The following is a 22,197-nucleotide window of genomic DNA, read 5'->3' on the forward strand; positions in this document are numbered from 1 at the left end:
GCGTGGGCTGGTTGGTGTGTGCTGGTTGGTGTGGACTGGTTGCTGTGGGCTGGTTGGTGTGGACTGGTTGCTGTGGGCTGGTTGGTGTGGACTGGTTGGTGTGGGCTGGTTGGTGTGGGCTGGTTGATGTGGGCTGGTTGGCGTGGGCTGGTTGGCGTGGGCTGGTTGGTGTGGACTGGTTGGTGTGGGCTGGTTGGCGTGGGCTGGTTGGCGTGGGCTGGTTGGCGTGGGCTGGTTGGCGTGTGCTGGTTGGTGTGGGCTGGTTGCTGTGGGCTGGTTGGTGTGGACTGGTTGGTGTGGGCTGGTTGGTGTGGGCTGGTTGGTGTGGGCTGGTTGGCGTGGGCTGGTTGGCGTGGACTGGTTGGTGTGGGCTGGCTGGCGTGGGCTGGTTGGCGTGGGCTGGTTGGCGTGGGCTGGTTGGCGTGGACTGGTTGGCGTGGGCTGGTTGACGTGGAATGGTTGTTGTGGGCTGGTTGGTGTGGGCTGGTTGTTGTGGGCTGGTTGGCGTGGGCTGGTTGGCGTGGGCTGGTTGGCGTGGAATGGTTGGCGTGGGCTGGTTGGCGTGGGCAGGTTGGCGCGGGCTGGTTGGCGCGGGCTGGTTGGCGTGGGCTGGTTGGCGTGGGCTGGTTGGTGGGACTGGTTGGTGTGGGCTGGTTGATGTGGGCTGGTTGATGTGGGCTGGTTGGCGTGGGCTGGTTGGCGTGGGCTGGTTGGTGTGGGCTGGTTGGCGTGTGCGCTGGTTGATGTGGGCTGGTTGGCGTGGGCTGGTTGGCGTGGGCTGGTTGGCGTGTGCTGGTTGGTGTGGGCTGGTTGCTGTGGGCTGGTTGGTGTGGACTGGTTGGTGTGGGCTGGTTGGCGTGGGCTGGTTGGCGTGGGCTGGTTGGCGTGGACTGGTTGGTGTGGGCTGGCTGGTGTGGGCTGGTTGGTGTGGGCTGGTTGGTGTGGGCTGGTTGGTGTGGGCTGGCTGGTGTGGGCTGGTTGGTGTGGGCTGGTTGGTGTGGACTGGTTGGTGTGGGCTGGTTGGTGTGGGCTGGCTGGTGTGGGCTGGTTGGTGTGGGCTGGTTGGTGTGGGCTGGTTGATGTGGGCTGGTTGATGTGGGCTGGTTGGCGTGGGCTGGTTGGTGTGGGCTGGTTGATGTGGGCTGGTTGGCGTGGGCTGGTTGGTGTGGGCTGGTTGGTGTGGGCTGGCTGGTGTGGGCTGGTCGGCGTGGGCTGGTCGGTGTGGGCTGGTCGGCGTGGGCTGGTCGGTGTGGGCTGGTCGGCGTGGGCTGGTCGGTGTGGGCTGGTCGGCGTGGGCTGGTTGGTGTGGGCTGGTCGGTGTGGGCTGGTCGGCGTGGGCTGGTCGGTGTGGGCTGGTTGGCGCGGGCTTGCTGCACATTAAACATCTTCTGGTGATTTATACGACATGCACAGAATATCATGGATGTCACAAGTGTCACAACGTACCGTTCTTGCTGATATCCAACTCCTTCAGGTTGACTAAGCTGGAGATGGTTGCCGGCAGATTGGAGAGATCGTTATCGGGGATGCTCAGCTTCTTCAGAGCCTGACAACTGAACAGTTGCTGTCAAGAAAACAGATCGGTGATTAGCTTCTGATTTAGAAACATCAAAGTTAAATTAGAAGTGAAGACATTAGTGGAGGAAGCGGCAATGACGGGAAGCTTCCTTAGTTCCGCACCGCAAACCAAACGTTCCGAAAACCTTCCAAAATTGCTTTTGCACCTATTTTTTTGTCTAATGACCACCACGGCTTCACTGCGTCCTGAGCTGCGAGTGCGGGGGGAACTGTGAAGTCCCGTACACAAGATCGGAATTTCACACAGACTTTTTCCATCGGAAATTTCGACCATGTGTATGCCCCATCTGACTTTTTTCCGAGGAATTCTGTTGGAATTTAGATAGAGAACATGTTCTCTTTTACTCCGATGGAATTCTGATGTGAGTTTGGCCGGGTAAAAGCCCAATCGTGTGTACGGAGCATAAAGGAAGATCAATGTGGGTGATCAGCAGCTATCGATCGATGTGGGTGATCAGCAGCTACCGATCGATGTGGGTGATCAGCAGCTATCGATCGATGTGGGTGATCAGCAGCTATCGATCAATGTGGGTGATCAGCAGCTACCGATCGATGTGGGTGATCAGCAGCTATCGATCGATGCGGGTGATCAACAGCTACCGATCGATGCGGGTGATCAGCAGCTATCAATCGATGCGGGTGATCAGCAGCTATCGATCAATGTGGGTGATCAGCAGCTATCAATCAATGTGGGTGATCAGCAGCTATCGATCGATGTGGGTGATCAGCAGCTATTGATCAATGTGGGTGATCAGCAGCTATTGATCAATGGGGGGGGGGGGGAGATATCACAGGCTGACTATGGGACTGCCGGAACACTGTGCATCCTGAAAGTCCCATTAAAGAAAGAAGGACCAAGCAAGTCCCTCCCGGCCTGAGCTCCCTGTTCACATTGACAGGGCAAATCGCGTATCGCCGGCAATCACTCTGTTCAAATCGGTGCGACGACGACTCTGCAATGCCGCACCGTTTTGATAAAGTTGTTTGATAAAGTTGTTCCTGCACTACTTTTGGCGATTTTGTGTGCGACTTGGATAGACGCCTGTGCATGACGCCTCACAGATGTCTTCCAAGTCGCATCAGAAATCGCAGTGGCATGCGGCTTTGAAATCGCGTGATTCCAGTTGAAGTCCCTCAATTTCGATGCCGCAGTCATTGTGAACGAGACCTTAGAGTGAGAGAGAGCCGTGTGCTCCAAAGTCTGAATATAAGGTTTACACGCGTTTACCAATGTTATGACACTCAGGGCCGCCATCAGGGGGGTACAGGCAGTACACCTGTAAGGGGCCCGGAGGTCCCCAGGGGCCCGGATGGCAACCCCCTTTAAAAAAAATATATATATATTTATTTTATTTTTTTTAGGGGCCAGGAGGTTCCCAGGTGGCAACCCTTTTTATTTATTTTTTTATAAAAAATATATATATATTTTTTAATATATTTTTTTTTTTTTTTATTTTTTATTAAAGGGCCATTTTTTTTTTTTAGGGGTCCGGATGACCAGGGCCCCGGATGACAACCCCCCCTTTTTTTTATAAAAAAATATTCTCTGCTCCAGGAGGGCCCATGCCTGAAGCTGTGTAAGGGGCCCCATAATTCCTGATGGCGGCCCTGATGACACTATTCCTTCCACTGACAGCAATGATAGGGCACTATTCCTCCCACTGATCTTAATGATGGGACACTATTCCTCCCACTGATACCAATGATGGGACACTATTCCTCCCACTGATACCAATGATGGGACACTATTCCTCCCACTGATACCAATGATGGGACACTATTCCTCCCACTGATACCAATGATGGGACACTATTCCTCCCACTGAGACCAATGATGGGACACTATTCCTCCCACTGATACCAATGATGGGACACTATTCCTCCCACTGATACCAATGATGGGGCACTATTCCTCCCACTGATATCAATGATGGGACACTATTCCTCCCATTGATACTAATGACGGGGCACTATTCCTCCCGCTGATACCAATGATGAGCCACTATTCCTCCCGCTGATACCAATGATGAGCCACTATTCCTCCCGCTGATACCACTGATGAGATATTATTCCTCTCACTGATATCAAAGATGGGACACTATTCCTACCACTGACACCAATGATGGGACACTATTCCTCCCATTGATACCAGTGACGGGGCACTATTCCTCCCACTGACACCAATGATGGGACACTATTCCTCCCATTGATACCAGTGACGGGGCACTATTCCTCCCACTGATACCAATGATGGGACACTAGGGAGGAAGGATAAATGAATGGAAGGGTCGATGGAAGGAACCCATCAAGGTCACATAGGAATGCTTCTTCTCTAGGCTGATGCAAATCCTGTGACTTCTGAAGCACTAAAGTCCACCAGGAACCTTTTCCAGCCCTGTGCTGATTGGATTAGAAAGGCCCCATTGAATGTCATGTGATTTCCCTCGTCTTGCAATTCTTGAGAACTTCCCACAGGTGCGTTGCTTTTTAATGCATTTTTGATGCAGTTTCCATTCACTTCAATGAAGGGATTCGTTTTTTGGTGCTTTTTTTTTTACTGGATGGAACATTCACCAAAAATGCAACAAGCCGGATTTTATTTCACCGCAACTAAAGTGCAACAAACCAGTGTAAAGAGTTACAGTACAAAGGATGTAAAGCAGGGGTCTCAAACTGGCGGCCCTCCAGCTGCTGCGAAACTACGACGGCGTATCAGGAGATACGCCGTCGTATCTCTATCAGAATCTCCCCCGGTGTATCTACTGATACGCCGGCGTAACTCTTTGTGAATCTGGCCCGTAGACTGTTTTTCTCTCTGGTCTGCATGTTTCACTATTATGATTTGGGTCAAACGGCAGAAATGGGTTTATTCTCTGGAATTGGGCCAGAGCACCACCACATCAGTGTGTACGAGGCTTTAGAATTGATAAGCTAAAATATAATAAATATTTGCTTTTAGGGTTTATTACCGCTTTTATGACTAGGCTGGAAAGTTGTTTTTGAAAAACAGAGATTTTTCCCGGGGGCATTCAAAACAAAGAGCCATTGGCCACTCATGGGTTGGGTAACCCCAGGGCTGCAGCAGTAGTGGCCCCCGTAGAGACGGCACTGCATTCCATTAGTGGGAATCTCATCTACATGTAACACACGGCCGGATGGCGCAGCCTACGTTCTCTGCACACCTTAGAACTCTCAGCTCTGCACCCCATGCTGATCGGAATTCTTTCTCAGTCGAGTGTTTGTGCCACAAATTCAGCAAAACTTTAATTATGACAAATTACCTTTTGTTTCCAGCCAGCAGACTTGTGCTGAGCCGCATTGTGGATGCGCATAAAGCGCCTGCCTACTGTACCCTTTCCACCGTCGTACCAGCATGGCGACATGCGTTGGAGGAACTTATACAAAGGCGACTTTTATAATGACGCACTGATATACGCTACTTGTTATTAGACGCTTTTCAGTTTTGACAGTTTTTTATAGAAATACGTTCTAAGTTATAGGCGACAATGTCACTTGGGGGGGGGGGGGGTAGATTAGGTTGCTTTAATAGGAATTCTGTACCACATTTTGAGATCTTACTGTAGTATTCACCTGAAGGTTATTTTCAGGGTGACTCCATGTTTGAGTTCTCCATAATTTGAATGTTTTTCATTTAGAAATGTGCAAATGTTCCCTCTAGTAATCGGGGCTTTTTTTCAGATGGAACTTGGTGGACCTCAGTTCCTCCACCTCTGGCTCACGCCCTTTGGTGCCTGATCACCACTACTAAACACAGAAGTCTGGTTTCTATGTTTACAAGTGACAGCTCTGCACTCTGTGTGTAACCCCCCCGAACTCTGCACTCTGTGTGTAACCCCCCCCTGAACTCTGCACTCTGTGTGTAACCCCCCTGAACTCTGCACTCTGTGTGTAACCCCTCCTGAACTCTGCACTCTGTGTGTGACCCCCCCTGAACTCTGCACTCTGTGTGTAACCCCCCTGAACTCTGCACTCTGTGTGTAACCCCTCCTGAACTCTGCACTCTGTGTGTGACCCCCCTGAACTCTGCACTCTGTGTGTAACCCCCCTGAACTCTGCACTCTGTGTGTAACCCCTCCTGAACTCTGCACTCTGTGTGTAACCCCTCCTGAACTCTGCACTCTGTGTGTAACCCCCCTGAACTCTGCACTCTGTGTGTAACCCCTCCTGAACTCTGCAATCTGTGTGTAACCCCTCTGAACTCTGCATTCTGTGTGTAACCCCCCCTGAACTCTGCACTCGGTATGTAACCCCCCCTGAACTCTGCACCCTGTATGTAACCCCCCCCCCCTGAACTCTGCATGTAACCCCCCCCTGAACTCTGCACTCTGTGTGTAACCCCCCTGAACTCTGCACTCTGTGTGTAACCCCCCTGAACTCTGCACTCTGTGTGTAACCACCCTGAACTCTGCACTCTGTGTGTAACCCCCCCTGAACTCTGCACTCTGTGTGTAACCCCCCCTGAACTCTGCACTCTGTGTGTAACCCCCCTGAACTCTGCACTCTGTGTGTAACCCCCCTGAACTCTGCACTCTGTGTGTAACCCCCCTGAACTCTGCACTCTGTGTGTAACCCCCCTGAACTCTGCATTCTGTGTGTAACCCCCCTGAACTCTGCATTCTGTGTGTAACCCCCCTGAACTCTTGCATTGGCTCCCACTGCTGTCAATCAAAACCAATGACATGGGCGTGAAGGGATGGGGCCGAGTCCGGCATTCATGTCTGTGGACGCAAATGCTGGATTTGGGAGTGCGCCCGCAAGGTAACCCCCCTTGGAGAGCGCTTCTCCTAGGAGGGTTATCTGATGCAGGGAGGAGCCACGAGAGTCCACCCCAGAAATGGACGATCGGGGCCACTCTGTGCAAAACGAGCTGCACAGTGGAGGTAAGTATGACATGTTTGTTATTTAAAAAAAAACAATCCTTTACAATCACTTTAATGCCCCTTTAAGACCCTCCAACTGTTCGTGAAATTTGACTGACCACACCCACTATTTGAGGGTGTGTGTGTGTGTGTGTGTGTGTGTGTGTGGGGGGGGGGGGGTTGTGGGGTCGTGGTTAAGTTCCAGCACCTATTGTTTGAGGAAAAAAGCCCTGCTAGTAATTATCTGTTTATCAGGGAATGTGAGGGTCATTGGTTTAAATCCCAACCACAACACTTCCTGCCTGGAGTTGGCGTGTCCTCCCTGTGTTTGTGTGGGTTTCCTCCAGGTGTTCCGGTTTCCTCCCACACTCCAAAGACATGCTGGTAGGTTGGCTCTTGTCTAAATTGGCCCTAGTATGTGTATGCATGAATGAGTTAAGCCTCATACACACGATCCGATTGTTGGAAGGGGATTGTCTGTTGACAGGCTGTTGTCCTAAAATCTGACTGTTAGTACGCTCCTTCTGACAATTGTTGTCCAACTTTCGGCCAACAAATGTTGGATGGCAGGCTAGTAAATTTTCGAAAGACAATGGTTTCTGATGGTCAGTACACAAGTCCGTCACACAAAACTCAAAAGTATAAACACGCATGCTCCGAATCAATGCTCACCAAACACGAAATTAGCAGAAGGGGCCCAAAAGGTGGCGCTCAAGAGCTGAAATTCCTCGTAGTACGTCACTACGTTCGTGTTTGTAGCACGACAATTGTGTAACGTTGGTATGCAAGACAAGATCCTGGCACACGCCCTTTGGACAAAAATCAGACGCTCGGTTGGCCAACAATCGTACCTAGGGTGACCACATTTCCAAACTGCCATTCAGGGACAATTTTGCCAAGGACCGAACAGGTGAATGGCTGGTTTTAGCACTCATATCATCCCAACACCATGCTTGATATGGTGTCAGGATCATAGGCGTGCACACAGGGTGCGCCAGGGCCCACCCTAATCACCCCGTGTGCCGCAGAATCCCCCTGTTTGGACCCCTGGTATTTCACTGAAGTCCTCTAATGATGCTCCTAAAAAAAAATTAAAAATGAATAAAATATTCAGTAAAAATAATAAAAAAACAAAATAAAAAAATAATGATACCGTCCACTGCTCTACCAACACCGTCAATATACATACACACATGTGGGGCAGATTCATCAATAGATACGCCGGCGGATCTCCTGATCCGCCGTCGTATCTGTGAGACCCGACGGTCGGATCTGTGAGATCCCACGGTCGGATCTATGCGACTGATTCATAAGAATCAGTTCCGCATAGATCTCCCTTGGATCCGACTGGTGTAAGTGACTTACACCAGTCGAATCTTAGGCTGTAATCTCCCGCCGGCCGCTAGGTGTCGTCGCGATTTTTTACCCGTCGCATATGCAAATGAGGAAAAACGCCGATTCACGTCCGTACGCCCGCCCGTCGCTCGTTTTCTACGTCGTTTGCGTTCGGCTTTTTCCGGCGGATAGCTACCCCTGCTTCTATGAGGGGTAGCTAATGTTAAGTATGGCCGACGTTCCCGCGCCGATTTTTAAATTTTCTACGTCGTTTGCGTACCGCGATCGGGAATACCGATGGCCGCAAACGACGTACCCACCGCAAACAATGACGTCGTAGCGACGTCATTTGGAGCATGCGCACTGGGCTTTTTCGCCCCGGCGCATGCGCAGTTAAATCGGCGCGGGAACGCGCCTGATTTAAATTGTACACTCCCCCTAGCCGCGGAATGCATTCCGCCGGGGGGAGTTAGGATCCGACGGTGCAGTTTGCGAGGTAAGTGCTTTATGAATCATGCACTTGCCTCGCTAAATTGCACCGGCGGATCGTAAACCAGGTAGATCTAGCGGATCTAAAGATCCGCAGATCTACATGAATCTGCCCCATGTATGTGTGTTTGAGCTTTGGGATGCAAACCCTAATGCAATAGGCTGCGCACACCTATGGTCAGGATGATTAAATCATATCCCTTTCTATTATTGCACTGTAATAGATAATGAAATAGTTCAACTCACCATAATGCAGAATCATTGGGAACCCTGAGTGTGTCACTTGCCACCAGATGCAGCGTGCCACCATATGCAGTGTGTCACTTGCCACCAGATGCAGCGTGCCACCATATGCAGTGTGTCACTTGCCGCCAGATGCAGCGTGCCACCAGATGCAGTGTGTCACTTGCCGCCAGATGCAGCGTGCCACCAGATGCAGTGTGTCACTTGCCGCCAGATGCAGCGTGCCGCCAGATGCAGCGTGCCACCATATGCAGTGTGTCACTTGCCGCCAGATGCAGCGTGCCACCATATGCAGTGTGTCACTTGCCACCAGATGCAGCGTGCCACCATATGCAGTGTGTCACTTGCCGCCAGATGCAGCGTGCCACCAGATGCAGTGTGTCACTTGCCGCCAGATGCAGCGTGCCACCAGATGCAGTGTGTCACTTGCCGCCAGATGCAGCGTGCCGCCAGATGCAGCGTGCCACCATATGCAGTGTGTCACTTGCCGCCAGATGCAGCGTGCCACCATATGCAGTGTGTCACTTGCCGCCAGATGCAGCGTGCCACCATATGCAGTGTGTCACTTGCCGCCAGATGCAGCGTGCCACCATATGCAGTGTGTCACTTGCCATCAGATGCAGCGTGCCACCATATGCAGTGTGTCACTTGCCGCCAGATGCAGCGTGCCACCATATGCAGTGTGTCACTTGCCACCAGATGCAGCGTGCCACCATATGGAGTGTGTCACTTGCCGCCAGATGCAGCGTGCCACCATATGCAGTGTGTCACTTGCCGCCAGATGCAGCGTGCCACCATATGGAGTGTGTCACTTGCCGCCAGATGCAGCGTGTCACCATATGCAGTGTGTCACTTGCCGCCAGATGCAGCGTGCCACCATATGGAGTGTGTCACTTGCCGCCAGATGCAGCATGCCACCATATGCAGTGTGTCACTTGCCGCCAGATGCAGCGTGCCACCATATGCAGTGTGTCACTTGCCGCCAGATGCAGCGTGCCACCATATGCAGTGTGTCACTTGCCGCCAGATGCAGCGTGCCACCATATGCAGCGTGTCACTTGCCGCCAGATGCAGCGTGCCACCATATGCAGCGTGTCACTTGCCGCCAGATGCAGCGTGCCACCATATGCAGCGTGTCACTTGCCGCCAGATGCAGCGTGCCACCATATGCAGCGTGTCACTTGCCGCCAGATGCAGCGTGCCACCATATGCAGCGTGTCACTTGCCGCCAGATGCAGTGCCATTTGCCCCACATAGCCTGCCACAAGTCTGACACACCAGAGCCCAGGGAAGGTGAAAGTGGTGGGTTCAGTCACTTTGAGAGGCAGCTGACCTACCTGTCCCCTACACTGACCTACCTGCCCCCTACACTGACCTCTAAAATGACCTACCTGCCCACTACACTGACCTGACCCCTAAAATGACCTGTCCACTACACTGACCCCCCCTGACCACTACACTCCTTCCTGCAGTACTCACACTACTGACTACTTCCCCTCACAAACACAAGGTAGATGGGTGGATTCCACTCACCACTCCAGGCCTCCATCCATGAAGATTATCCATAGATGACTGCTATCCCCCAGTCGCTCCAGAGGAAGTTACACGCAGAAGCCCTTCCTCAGGACATGATTTGTTTGTATTGCAGAGTCGCAGGGTCCCTTCTTGAGGGTCACATAACTGAGCCATGAGGAAGGGACACTGTGACATGGATCACTTCAGAGGAAGCACTCCTCCCCTGCAGAACTCCACCAGCACTCTCCACACGCTCGTCTCCACACGCTCGTCTGCACCGAGCACCGCCCCTCCCAATCACACAAGGCAAGCACCTGAGGCATCATGGGGGACAGGACAGGCTGGACCAGACCACTGGAGTCCCTGGGTGGGGGGAGGTGCTGAGGACTGGAGTCTGCTTTATTGATCGTGCACAGTGATAATAGGGGCTGCTGGAGGAAGTCACTCTTGGGATGGGACAGCAGCAATAACATTCATAGCAGCACAGAGGCAGAGGACAGGTTTGAAATGAGCTTACTCGCAGGGGAAAGAGGACTGGCTGCCCACCCCCACGCTACACTACTGGGCTGGCCCGGCCGGATGACGGTAGAAAATCGCGAACAGATACACCATCGTATCTCTGACGTAAACTGGTCCTATCTATGCGCCTGATTCATAGAATCAGATACGCATAGATAGGGCTAAGATCTGACAGTGTTACAATGTGTTACACTGTCGGATCTTTTTTTCAATTTAAAAATGGTGCCGGGGGCGTTCCCGCTGATTTACGATAAATAATATGTAAATCAGCGAGATACGCAAATTCACGAACGTACGTGGACCCGACGCAGTCTTCTTACGACGCTTCCGTAGCGGCGTACCCGTCGTATACTTACCCCTGCTTTCATCAGGCGCAGCGAATGTTAAGCATAGCCGACGTTCCCGCGTCGAATTAAATTTTTTTAATGTCGTTTGCGTAAGTCGTTCTAGAATACGGATGGACGTCGTTTACGTAAGCGTCGCAACCACTGACGTCCTAGCGACGTCAGTGGGAGCAATGCACGCCGGGAAATTCCCCGGACGGCGCATTTAAATCGGCGCGGGAACGCGCCTGATTTAAATAGTACACTCCCCTAGCCGCGGAATTTGAATTCCGCCGGGGGATTTAGGATCCGCCGTCGCAAGTTTGGAGGTAAGTGGTTTGTAAAATTAGCCACTTGCCTCCTAAACTTGCGGGAGCGGATCTTAATTCGCGTAGAACGAGCGCTACGTGAATCTGGCCCAAAAAGTGTCATTAGGCTAAGGTGACCAGATTTTGAAAAATGAAATCCGGGGACATATTTATTTTTTTGCTAGTAATGGCGGCAATCAGCAACTCTCTGCCAGCCACCGCCGCACGCTTTACAGCCTCTCAAGTCTTACTCTCCAGGCCCCGGCTACTACTGGATGGGGTGCGGAGGAAGATCACTCCGCCAGGGAAGGCAAGGAGATAGGCAGGTGGCTGGGACTTGAGCCAAGGCAGAAGAACATGCGAGCGAAGCTGAATAGGCATGCACCCGAAACTGAAGAAATATTCCCTCCACTCCGACCAGCACATGATCATCAGAAAGGGGCACAGATAATGGAAGAAAATACACCCCCCCTAAGCTAGTAGGTGCGGTGGAGCAGAGGGGTGTAATACAGATTTTTTTTTTTTTTAATTCTGCACTGACTGTCTTTGAAATTGTCCCAGCCTCTGTTCAAATCCAATTCGGGGACAAAACCGGGGACAGAAACTAAAAAACTTCTGACACCACTCTCCCCTACCAACACTGTCCACTGCCCCAATTTAAAAATAGTAAAAAAATCATGTATTAAAAATGAAAACAACTACTGACACTATCCATTGTCACATGCCCCCCACCCCCTTCCCCGGAAACACTGCGGAAAAATATTCCACCTCCCTGAAATTCGTTTTTGCAGGTTGGGATGTCTGGCGAACAGACATTGAGAGTAACGCCACGTACACACGATCGGAAATTCCGACAGCAAAAGTCAGATGTGAGCTTTTGAATGGAAATTCCGACCGTGTGTATGCTCCATTGGACTTTTGCAGTCGGAATTTCCGCCAACTAAAGATTGAGAGCTGGTTCTCAAATTTTTGCGACGGAAAAAATCCTATCGGAAAACCTGATCGTCTGTAGCAATTCCGACGTGCAAAATTCCGACGCATGCTCGGAAACAATTCGGCACATGCTCGGAAGCATTGAACTTAATTTTCTCAGCTCGTCGTAGTGTTGTACGTCACCGCGTCCTTGACGGTCAAAAGTTCAAAGAACTTGTGTGACTGTGTGTATGCAAGCCAAGCTTGAGCGGAATTCTGTCGGAAAAAACATCCAAGTTTTTTCCGACGGAAAATCCGATCACGTGTACGCGGCATAAAGCAAAACATATTGGCCCGGATTCACAAAGCACTTACGCGACGTATCTCGAGATACGCAGTGTGGGCCAGATTCACGTAGATCAGCGGATCTATATCTATATCCGCTCGATCTACGTGATTTAAGATCCGCTCCCGCAAGTTTGCGAGGCAAGTGGCTAATTCACAAACCACTTACCTCCAAACTTGCGGCGGCGGATCCTAAATCCCCCGTCGGAATTCAAATTCCGCGGCTAGGGGGAGTGTACTATTTAAATCAGGCGCGTTCCCGCGCCGATTTAAATGCGCATGCGCCGTCCGCGAAATTTCCCGGCGTGCATTGCTCCCACTGACGTCGCTAGGACGTCAGTGGTTTAGACGCTTACGTAAACGACGTCCGTCCGTATTCGAGAACGACTTACGCAAACGACGTTAAAAAATTCAAATTCGACGCGGAAACGCCGGCTATACTTAACATTGGCTGCGCCTGATAAAAGAAGGGGTAAGTATACGCCGGGAAAGCCGCTACGGAAACGTCGTAAGAAGACTGCGTCGGGTCCGCGTACGTTCGTGAATTTGCATATCTCGCTGATTTACATATTATTTATCGTAAATCAGCGGGAACGCCCCCGGCGCCATTTTTAAATGGAAAAAAAGATCCGACAGTGTAACACAGTGTAACACTGTCAGATCTTAGCCCTATCTATGCGTAACTGATTCTATGAATCAGGCGCATAGATAGGACCAGTGTAAGTCAGAGATACGATGGTGTATCTGTAGATACACCGTCGTATCTCTTTGTGAATCTGGCCCTGTAAGTATAACTATGCGCCATCGTATCTGTGCGCCGTGCCCACAATCTGAGATACGCCTAAAAATAGGCTTCCTACGACTGACATAACTTGCCTACACCGTCGTATCGTGGGCGCATATTTACGCTGGGCACATTTGTCGCTCCCATTGATTTTCTATGCACATATGCAAATGAGGGAGATATGCCGATTCACGAACGTAGTTGCGCCCGGCGCATAATATACGCGGTTTGCGTAAGTCGTAGGTCCGGCGTAAAGTTATTCCCCATATAGGAGGCGCAACTCATGCAAAGTTATGGACCAGGGAACACAAGCCGTCGTATCTTTTGTCGTTTACGTTGTATGTGAATATGACTAGGCGTAGGTTACGTTCACGTCGTAGGCAGTGATTCGACGTATCTTAGGCAGTTGTTTCGACATGATTCTGAGCATGCGCACCGGGATGCGGCCACGGGATGGCGCATGCGCCATTCAATTTAAGTACTTCTATGGCGCTTGGCCCATCATTTGCACGGGGTCACGCCTCATTAGCATGGCTCACGCCCACTTCCACCTATGCCGGCTTACGCAGAGGAAACCCAGCATATCTTTAAGAGCGAGTGGGAGCGAGTACTTTGTGAATCCAGTGCTTGCCTCTGTGCGCTGCGCCGGCGTAGCGTAAAAGAGATACGCTACGGCGTGTAGCGTATCGTAAACTCTAAGGCCGCGTACATACGGTCGGACCGAACCGATGAGAATGAACCGAAGTTCAGTTTCATCGGACCAAACCGACCGTGTGTATAGCCCATCGGTCTGTTTTCCTTCGGTCCAAAATTTTAAAACATGCTTCAAAACCGAACCGATGGACCGCTGCCCCATCGGACCAAACCGATGGTTAGTACAGAAAAGCATCGGTTCAAAACCCGCGCATGCTCAGAATCAAGTCGACGCATGCTTGGAAGCATTGAACTTCGTTTTTATTCAGCATGTCGTGTGTTTGACGTCACCGCGTTCTGACCCGATCGGATTTTGGACTGACGGTGTGTACACATATCAGGCCGTACGGCCACTTCAGAGGTGAACCGATGAAAACGGTCCGACGGACCAGTCACATTGGTTTGGGCCGACCGTGTGTACAAGGCCTAAGGGCTGACTTCTCAGGTGTAGTAATTAGGTCATGTTAATTATCCGCCGTAGCGCATCTCTTTTACAATACGCCGGCGCAGCGCACAGAGGCAAGCACTGGATTGACAAAGTACCTGCTCCCACTCGCTCTTAAAGATACGCTGGGTTTCCTCTGCGTAAGCCAGCGTAGGTGGAAGTGGGCATGAGCCATGCTAATGAGGCGTGACCCCATACAAATGATGGGCCAAGCGCCATAGAAGTACTTAAAATGAACGGCGCATGCGCCATCCCGTGGCCGCATCCCAGTGCACATGCTCAGAATATGCGCCGATGTATGTGAATCTGGGCCATTGAGACTGGTTAGAGAGAAACTAATGGCATAACTCGACTAAGGCGGGTCCCTAGATATGCAAACCCTTTCCCAACGTCCTGGATATATAGCTGTAGGGTCACTATGGCACAATAACAATAGACCAACAGGCAAACCCATTAATTTTCACTTTTAAATAAAATTTTGAAGGTTTTCCAATATTTTTTAGATGTGCCTGTAGTTGAATTATTACATTCCCAGCACCTCCCGCCAGCAGAGAATGGCCTTACAGAAAACACAACTGATCGGTAAATACACAGACCTAACAGACATTAGCTGGCATTCAGCAGGCCTCTGTATCAGATTCAGCAATAGATTAAAATACAATAATCTCAAAAGCCATGTCAAATAAAAGATTAAAGTTGAAAGGTGTGAATTGCGTTTACTGAAGCGTGTCCAATAGGAAAGTAGGTTTTCTACCAGCAGATTACAGCTGTGTTTGTACTCTGACCGATGGAAAAACACTGGAGATAAAAGACGATCAAAAATACTCAAAGAGCTTTCAGTTCTTTATTTTGTCATAAAGAATATATTAAATATTGAGCGTTGGTTTATTCCGTCTACTTTGATGGTCGGAGAGCTAGATTTTCTACAAATCAAAATACAGGTGATGTATAATATTTCTACAATTCCCATCGACTCTGCAGTGTGAGAAAACCATTTACAGGGTAGGCCACCGAGGGGATTTTGTAGTCATTTTTGAAGCTCTCCAACTTTAGATTAAAAACAGGAATCGTGATGGAAAATCGATTGAAAATGCCTTTTGACTGGTGCTTTGTTGGTTCATTTATTTATTTATTGATTACAAGTACTGTCAATTTACACAGAGGCCCGGATTCTCGTACGAGTTACGCCGGCGTATCTCCAGATACGGCGTCGTAACTCTGAGTCCGAGCCGTCGTATCTATGCGCCTGATTCTTAGAATCAGTTACCCATAGATTTGTATTAGATCCGACCGGCGTAAGTCTCTTACGCCGTCGTATCTTAACTGCATATTTACGCTGGCCGCTAGGGGCGTGTACGCTGATTTCTGCCTAGAAATATGTAAATCAGCTAGATATGCAAATTCACGAATGTACGCCCAGCCGACGCAGTACAGATACACCGTTTACGTTAGGCTTTTCCCAGTGTAAAGTTACCCCTGCTATATGAGGCGTACATGCGGCGTACCTATGTTAAGTATGGACGTCGTTCCCGCGTCAAATTTTGAAAATTTTACGTAGTTTGCGTAAGTCGTTCGCGAATAGGGCTGTGTGTCATTTACGTTCACGTCGAAAGCATTGGCTTCTTGCGGGTTAATTCGGAGCACGCGCACTGGGATACTTTCACGGACGGCGCATGTGCCGTTCGTAAAAAGCGTAATTTACGTGGGGTCACATAAAATTTACATAACACACGCCCACATCTACCACATTTGAATTAGGCAGGCTTACGCCGGCCTATTTACGATACGCTGCCGCAACTTGCCTGTAAAAGTTGCGGAGGCGTAACGTAAATAGGATACGTTACACCCGCACAAAGATACGCCATTCTACGTGAATCCGGGCCAGAGATTTTACATATAGGCTCACAGGCCACTTTATTATTAGGTACACCTTGCTAGTACCGGGTTGGACCCCCTTTTGGCTTCAGAACTGCCTTCATTTGTCCCTCATGATCTATAGAGTTGTATATAAAATGAACTATTTATCTTTCAAAAAGTGCTTCCCAGTGCTAAACCTTTCATCCAATTTCTAAATTGCTGCATTTGTAAATTTTAAAAGCCAATATAAAGTAATAGTAGTGGTAAAAAAAAAAAAAACTTTTGGGGTTAACAAATCTTTCTTTTTTGCATAATTCTCCTTTAAGAGGGGGCGTGTCAGGGGGTGTGTCCTATGCCTACATAAATTTGCTAATAGGTGTGCCTCGTTTTCATCTCAAAAAGTTGAAAGGTGTGGTTTCCCATCAGTCCCTGCCCTCAAGGAGCTTACAATCTAAGGTTGCAGATGATTTCCAACATGCTTATTTTATTTTTAAACTTAGGAATGGTTGAACTAGAGGGCAGACTGCTGTGACTTAAAGCGGAGCTCCACCCTAAAGTGGAACTCCCGCTGATCGGAACCCTCCCCCCCTCCGGTGTCACATTTGACACCTTTCAGGGGGAAGGGGGGTGCAGATACCTGTCTAAAGACAGGTATTTGCACCCACTTCCGGCCACACAGTCCCTGGCAGACTGCGAGCATGATGTCACCTCCCGTCCCCCCATCCCCCCGTTGTGTTCTGGGAACACTCGGCTCCCAGTACACAGCGGGAGCCAATCGGCAGGCGTAGTAGCGCGACTCGCGCATGCGCCGTAGGGAACCGGGCAGTGAAACCGGAGCGCTTCACTTCCTGGTTCCCTCACCGAGGATGGCGGGGGGGGCTTGAGAGTGACGAGCGATCGATCGTCCTCTGCTGCGGACGGCGCTGGACTCCAGGACAGGTAAGTGTCCTATTATTAAAAGTCAGCAGCTGCAGTATTTGTAGCTGCTGGCTTTTAATATTTTTTTTTTCAGCGGACATCCGCTTTAAAAATTATGAAAAGTTTACAAAATTCATCAGTTTACAAAAGTCCACATGGGCTAATCATGGATGGAAAGAAGTTGCATTAGGTTCAACCAGTGGGGAAACGGCTATCCTTCCACCACTTTAAGACCAGGCCTATTCTCTGCATTACTTACTCCTGACCCCTGCACTCTGCATTGAATACTAGTGAACTCTGCATTGCCTACTCTAGACCCCTGCACTCTGCATTGAATACTAATGAACTCTGCATTACATACTCCTGACCCCTGTACTTTGCATTACATACTAGTGAACTCTGCATTACATACTCCTGACCCCTGCACTCTGCATTACATACTAGTGAACTCTGCATTACTTACTCCTGACCCCTGTACTCTGCATTGCTACACCTCTGCCCTACTGTTCCCTGATATCTTCAAACTTTCCTTATTATTCAATGGGGCCTTGCTATATCCTGTAAAAAAAAAAGGGCACTTCACCCTGGTGATCTTTGGTCGCTTCCATGTTGTTCAGGTAGATCTCCAACTCTCCAGATTTGCCTAACTGAGTGGCAGCTGTCCCCGACCTAGGTGTTCAAAATGATGGCCAAAACTGTCTCTATTAAGGGATTTGTATCCCGATGCTACACAATGTTGTTGACTAACTTCCTGACTTAATTTCCTTTGAAGGCACATGAGGGCTGGGAGAGGGATGTGAGCTCTTTCATGGATGACCAGTGGGAGGAGGCCTTACAGACAGTACATCAATGTTCTCTCAATGTGGCACAGAGAGTCATGCAATTGTACATACTACTAAGAGCTCATTTTACCCCCATTAGGCTACACAGAATGGGTATTTTGGATTCCCCTACATGCGACAAATGCCTCAGGAATAATGGCGACTTAATTCTTCTGACCTGGAGATGCCAAAAGTTGCATAGATATTGGGTGGAGGTGTTGGGTACCATAAACCCGATTTCTTTACCATTATGCCGCGTACACATGATCGGAAATTCCGACAAGAAGTTCCATGTGAGCTGTTGGTTGGAAATTCCGACCGCGTGTAGGCTCCATCGGACATTTTCTGTCGGTATTTCCGACAACAAAAATTTGAGAGCAGGTTCTCAATTTTTCCGACAAGAAAAGCTCTTCTCGGAAATTTCGAACGTCTGTATGCAATTTCCGACGCACAAAAAAACATGCATGCTCAGAATCAAGCAGAAGAGCCGAACTGCCTATTGACCTTCATTGATCTCGGCTCGTCGTATGCCGGATCGCCATCAGGGGGCATTATACCTGTAAGGGGCCCGAATGTTCCCAGGGGCCCAGTCGCTCCCGTTGTCAGCTCGCGACTGAGAGGAGATGAAACACTTTTATTTCAGCAGCACCCCCCCCTGGCTCTCAGGTCATGGCTGGAGAGAAAACACTTGAATTTTTGGCAGCAATCCCCCCCCCCCCAGTTCTCAGTCGTGGCTTGGAGAGAGGAGAGGAGAGAAAAAACACTTTCATTTTCGTCAGCTTCCCCCCCCCCCCCGGTTCGGCAGCATTCCCCCCCCCCCCCCCAGTTCTCAGTTGCGGCTTGGAGAGAGTAGAGGAGAGAAAACACTTTCTTTTTCGGCAGCATCCCCCTGTAGGAGAGGGAAGAGTAGGTAGGTGGGATTACATTTTTGGCAGAAATCCCCCCCCCCCCCCCGGTTCTCTGCTCCAGGGGGCCCATACCTGAAGCTGTGTATGGGGCTGGTCAGAATTTCCGATCGTGTGTACGCAGCATAAGACCCCAAACCATGGGCCAGATTCACATAGAGATAGGACGGTGTATCTCCTGATACGCCGTCGTATTTCTGATTTCCGTCGGTCGTATCTATGCGACTGATTCATAGAATCAGTTACGCATAGATATGCCTAAGATCCGACAGGTGTAATAGTTTTACACCGTCGGATCTTAGGCTGCAATTCCAGGCCGGCCGCTAGGTGGCGCTTCTGTGTCTTTTACGCGCCGAATATGCTAATGAGCATTTACGCCGATTCTGAAACGAGCGACCGCCCGGCGCTTTTTTTTACGTCGTTTGCGTTCGGCTTTTTCCGGCGTATAGTTACCCCTGGGTCTATGAGGCGCAGCCAATGTTAAGTATGGCCGTCGTTCCCGCGATGAAATTTGAATTTTTGACGTCGTTTGCGTAAGTCGTTCGCGAATACGAATGGACGTAATTTACGTAAACGTCGAAACCAATGACGTCCTTGCGACGTCATTTGGAGCAATGCGCGCTGGGAAAATTTCCGGACGGCGCATGCGCTATTCGATCGGCGCGGGGACGCGCCTGATTTGAATAGTACACTCCCCCTAGCCGCGGAATTCGAATTCCGCCGGGGGATTTACGATACGCCGAGGCAAAGTTTTGAGGTAAGTGCTTTGTGAATTAACCACTAGGCTCAAAAACTTGCGGTGGCGGATCTTAAATCAGATAGGTTACGCGGATCTAATGATCCGGTAACCTATGTGAATCTGGCTCCATGTTTTCTGGGCATCCTGGATGACCTTTAGTCGCAGGCTTATACGAGAGAAAAAAAAAGGTTGCCTACCCCTGACATTTCACATGTCTACAGCTTCTTTTTGGCAACCAGCAAAACGACCATCATATCCCTTTGGGTACAATGGATATTTCAGTAGGCTGTGAAGGCATACGGTTTTTGAACCATTCCTTACTAAATCCATTTTGTCACCAAGGTGGATTTGCACTTTAAACGCTGATTGAAATCAAATATTCCTTAGCCTAAATGCCGGTTTATTTACCGCAGTCATTTTTTTTCTTATTACCGTACCTGTGTTAGAAATAATGAAACAACTAATTTCGAATTTCACCAGCAACCCGTATGTTTTTTTTCTGTGCTGGGAGGCACAAGTCGGCAGAATAAACACAAATTTCGAGCTTATCAAACGTTCATCATAATTCTGTCAGCAGTTCACTACCAAGACGACAAACCAAAACAGCCGACTTCAAAGCTTTAACATCAACTTCTCAGAATAGATTTTCTAATAAAAATGCAGGAAACGTGACTCAAGACCCAATGAGGGAAAACAAGCTTACAGGGAATGGAAGCAGAAGACTAGCCGGCCAGAGACATTAGACTGCATTTGGACATGAGGGAAATGTAAAACTGTCAAAAGGTTTCTTCCCGAAGATCTCTCTAAACTGAGCTCCAGGCAAATCACTAAATCCACAGAATAGATAAATATTTGGGGGGATGTTTTACCTGCCAAACAATTTTTGTCCATCCAGTTTTGAGATTTACACAGCCCCCAGCACAGTCAGGTTGCCGATCTCTCTTTTTTTTTTTTTTGTTAAATACCCCATGACTTACCTTGGGTAACTCTTCTATTTGATTAGCATCCAGATAGAGTTCCTCCAATGTTCTTTCAAAACTGAAGACCTCTTTTGGCACCTGTTGCAGGCTGCAGTGAGAGTAATCCAACACCGATATTATCTCCTCCTCCCCCCGAAAACATCTGCACGGTACAAGCCGGCCGATGATCTTCCGCTTGGTCGTCATCTCCAGGCACTGCACTGAAAATAATAAAGAAAAAAAGTAATTAATAAACAACGTACTTCAAAAGTCTTAACTGACGGTGAGTCAGTGGGGGAAATTTACTACAGCTGGAGCACTCAGAGTCTGGTACAGTTGTGCACCATAGCCAATCAGCATCTAACGTCAGCTTGTTCAATTAGGCTTTGACAATAAAACCTGAAAGCTGATTGGTTTCTATGTCATTAAGGAAGTACGTTTAAAACCAAAACCAGATATAAAGTCCATAATGTAAAAGAATAGATACTTATAAATTCATAAAAAGCTGAAGCTTTAAAATGAGCACTCTGGAGCTTCTGGTATTGTGGAGTAATTCATTCTCAAAGTTTACAGCAAAAGCACTGAAGTCATTTAAACTAGCCCTGCCTGATTTCTTCTCTACTGGACTACAGATATATTTCCTTGCGTGTTATGAAGATGAAGTAAAGGGGGAGTTATCATATCAAACAGGAAGGTGAAGTATTAAATCTCCTTTCTAGGCCAACAAACCAGATAAAAAGTCCATAATGTAAAAGAAAATTGAAAAATTCTTATATATTCATAACAAGTTGTAGCTTTAAAACAAGCACACTGGAGATGCTGATATTGTGGAGTAATTAATTCTCAAAATGTACAGCAAAAGCACTGAAGTCATTCAAATTAGCCCTGCCTGAGTTCTTCTCTACTGCACTGCAGATATACTTCCCTGCTATATTATGAAGATAAAGCTTGAGGGAGCTGTCAGCTCAAACAGAAAAGTGAAGGGTTAGTTCACCTTTATTGGCCAACAAACTTCAAAAGTCTTTACTGATGGAGAACTGATGTTCTTTACTACTATGTAATTTATAGTGTTGAGCAGAATATGCCATATTCGATTTCGCGATATATCTCGAATATATATTCGAATATTCGAGATATATTCGCTAAATTCGAATATTCGTGATATTTTATCGAAATTAATTGAATGCGATTTTTCGCTATTGCGAATGCGAAAATAATTGCGATTTTTTTAATAACTGCGGTAGGAGCGCTCTGATTGGCTTAGAATATTCGTGATATTTTATCGAAATATCGCAACATGCGAATGCGATATTTATTGCGCAATTTCGAGATATGCTGGAGGAGCGCTCTGATTGGCTCAGAATATTCGTGATATTTTATCGAAATATCGCAACATGCGAATGCGATATTTATTGCGCAATTTCGAGATATGCTGGAGGAGCGCTCTGATTGGCTCAGAATATTCGTGATATTTTATCTAAATATCGCAACATGCGAATGCGATATTTATTGCGCAATTTCGAGATATGCTGGAGGAGCGCTCTGATTGGCTCAGAATATTCCTGATATTTTATCGAAATATCGCAACATGCGAATGCGATATTTATTGCGCATCTTCGAGATATGCTGG

At 48.7% G+C, this 22,197-nt stretch overlaps 1 protein-coding gene across 3 annotated transcripts in view; it reads right to left on the reverse strand.

The window, feature by feature from the left end:
• The window catches only part of LRRC7 (leucine rich repeat containing 7), a 221,302-nt gene extending 200,519 nt beyond the window's left edge, over nucleotides 1-20,783 (reverse strand). For all 3 annotated transcript variants that reach the window (XM_040360720.1, XM_040360719.1, XM_040360721.1), the window contains exons 1-2: nucleotides 20,586-20,783; nucleotides 1,447-1,564 (exon numbers count right to left, since the gene is read on the reverse strand). In XM_040360720.1, the coding sequence (XP_040216654.1) occupies nucleotides 1,447-1,564; nucleotides 20,586-20,774 (307 nt within the window). In that variant the 5' untranslated portion in view covers nucleotides 20,775-20,783. The remainder of the gene's footprint in view (nucleotides 1-1,446; nucleotides 1,565-20,585) is intronic.
• Nucleotides 20,784-22,197: the final 1,414 nt, after the last annotated feature.

The sequence above is a fragment of the Rana temporaria genome, chromosome 7, assembly GCF_905171775.1.
Source record: "Rana temporaria chromosome 7, aRanTem1.1, whole genome shotgun sequence".
NCBI classification, from domain to species: Eukaryota; Metazoa; Chordata; class Amphibia; order Anura; family Ranidae; genus Rana; species Rana temporaria.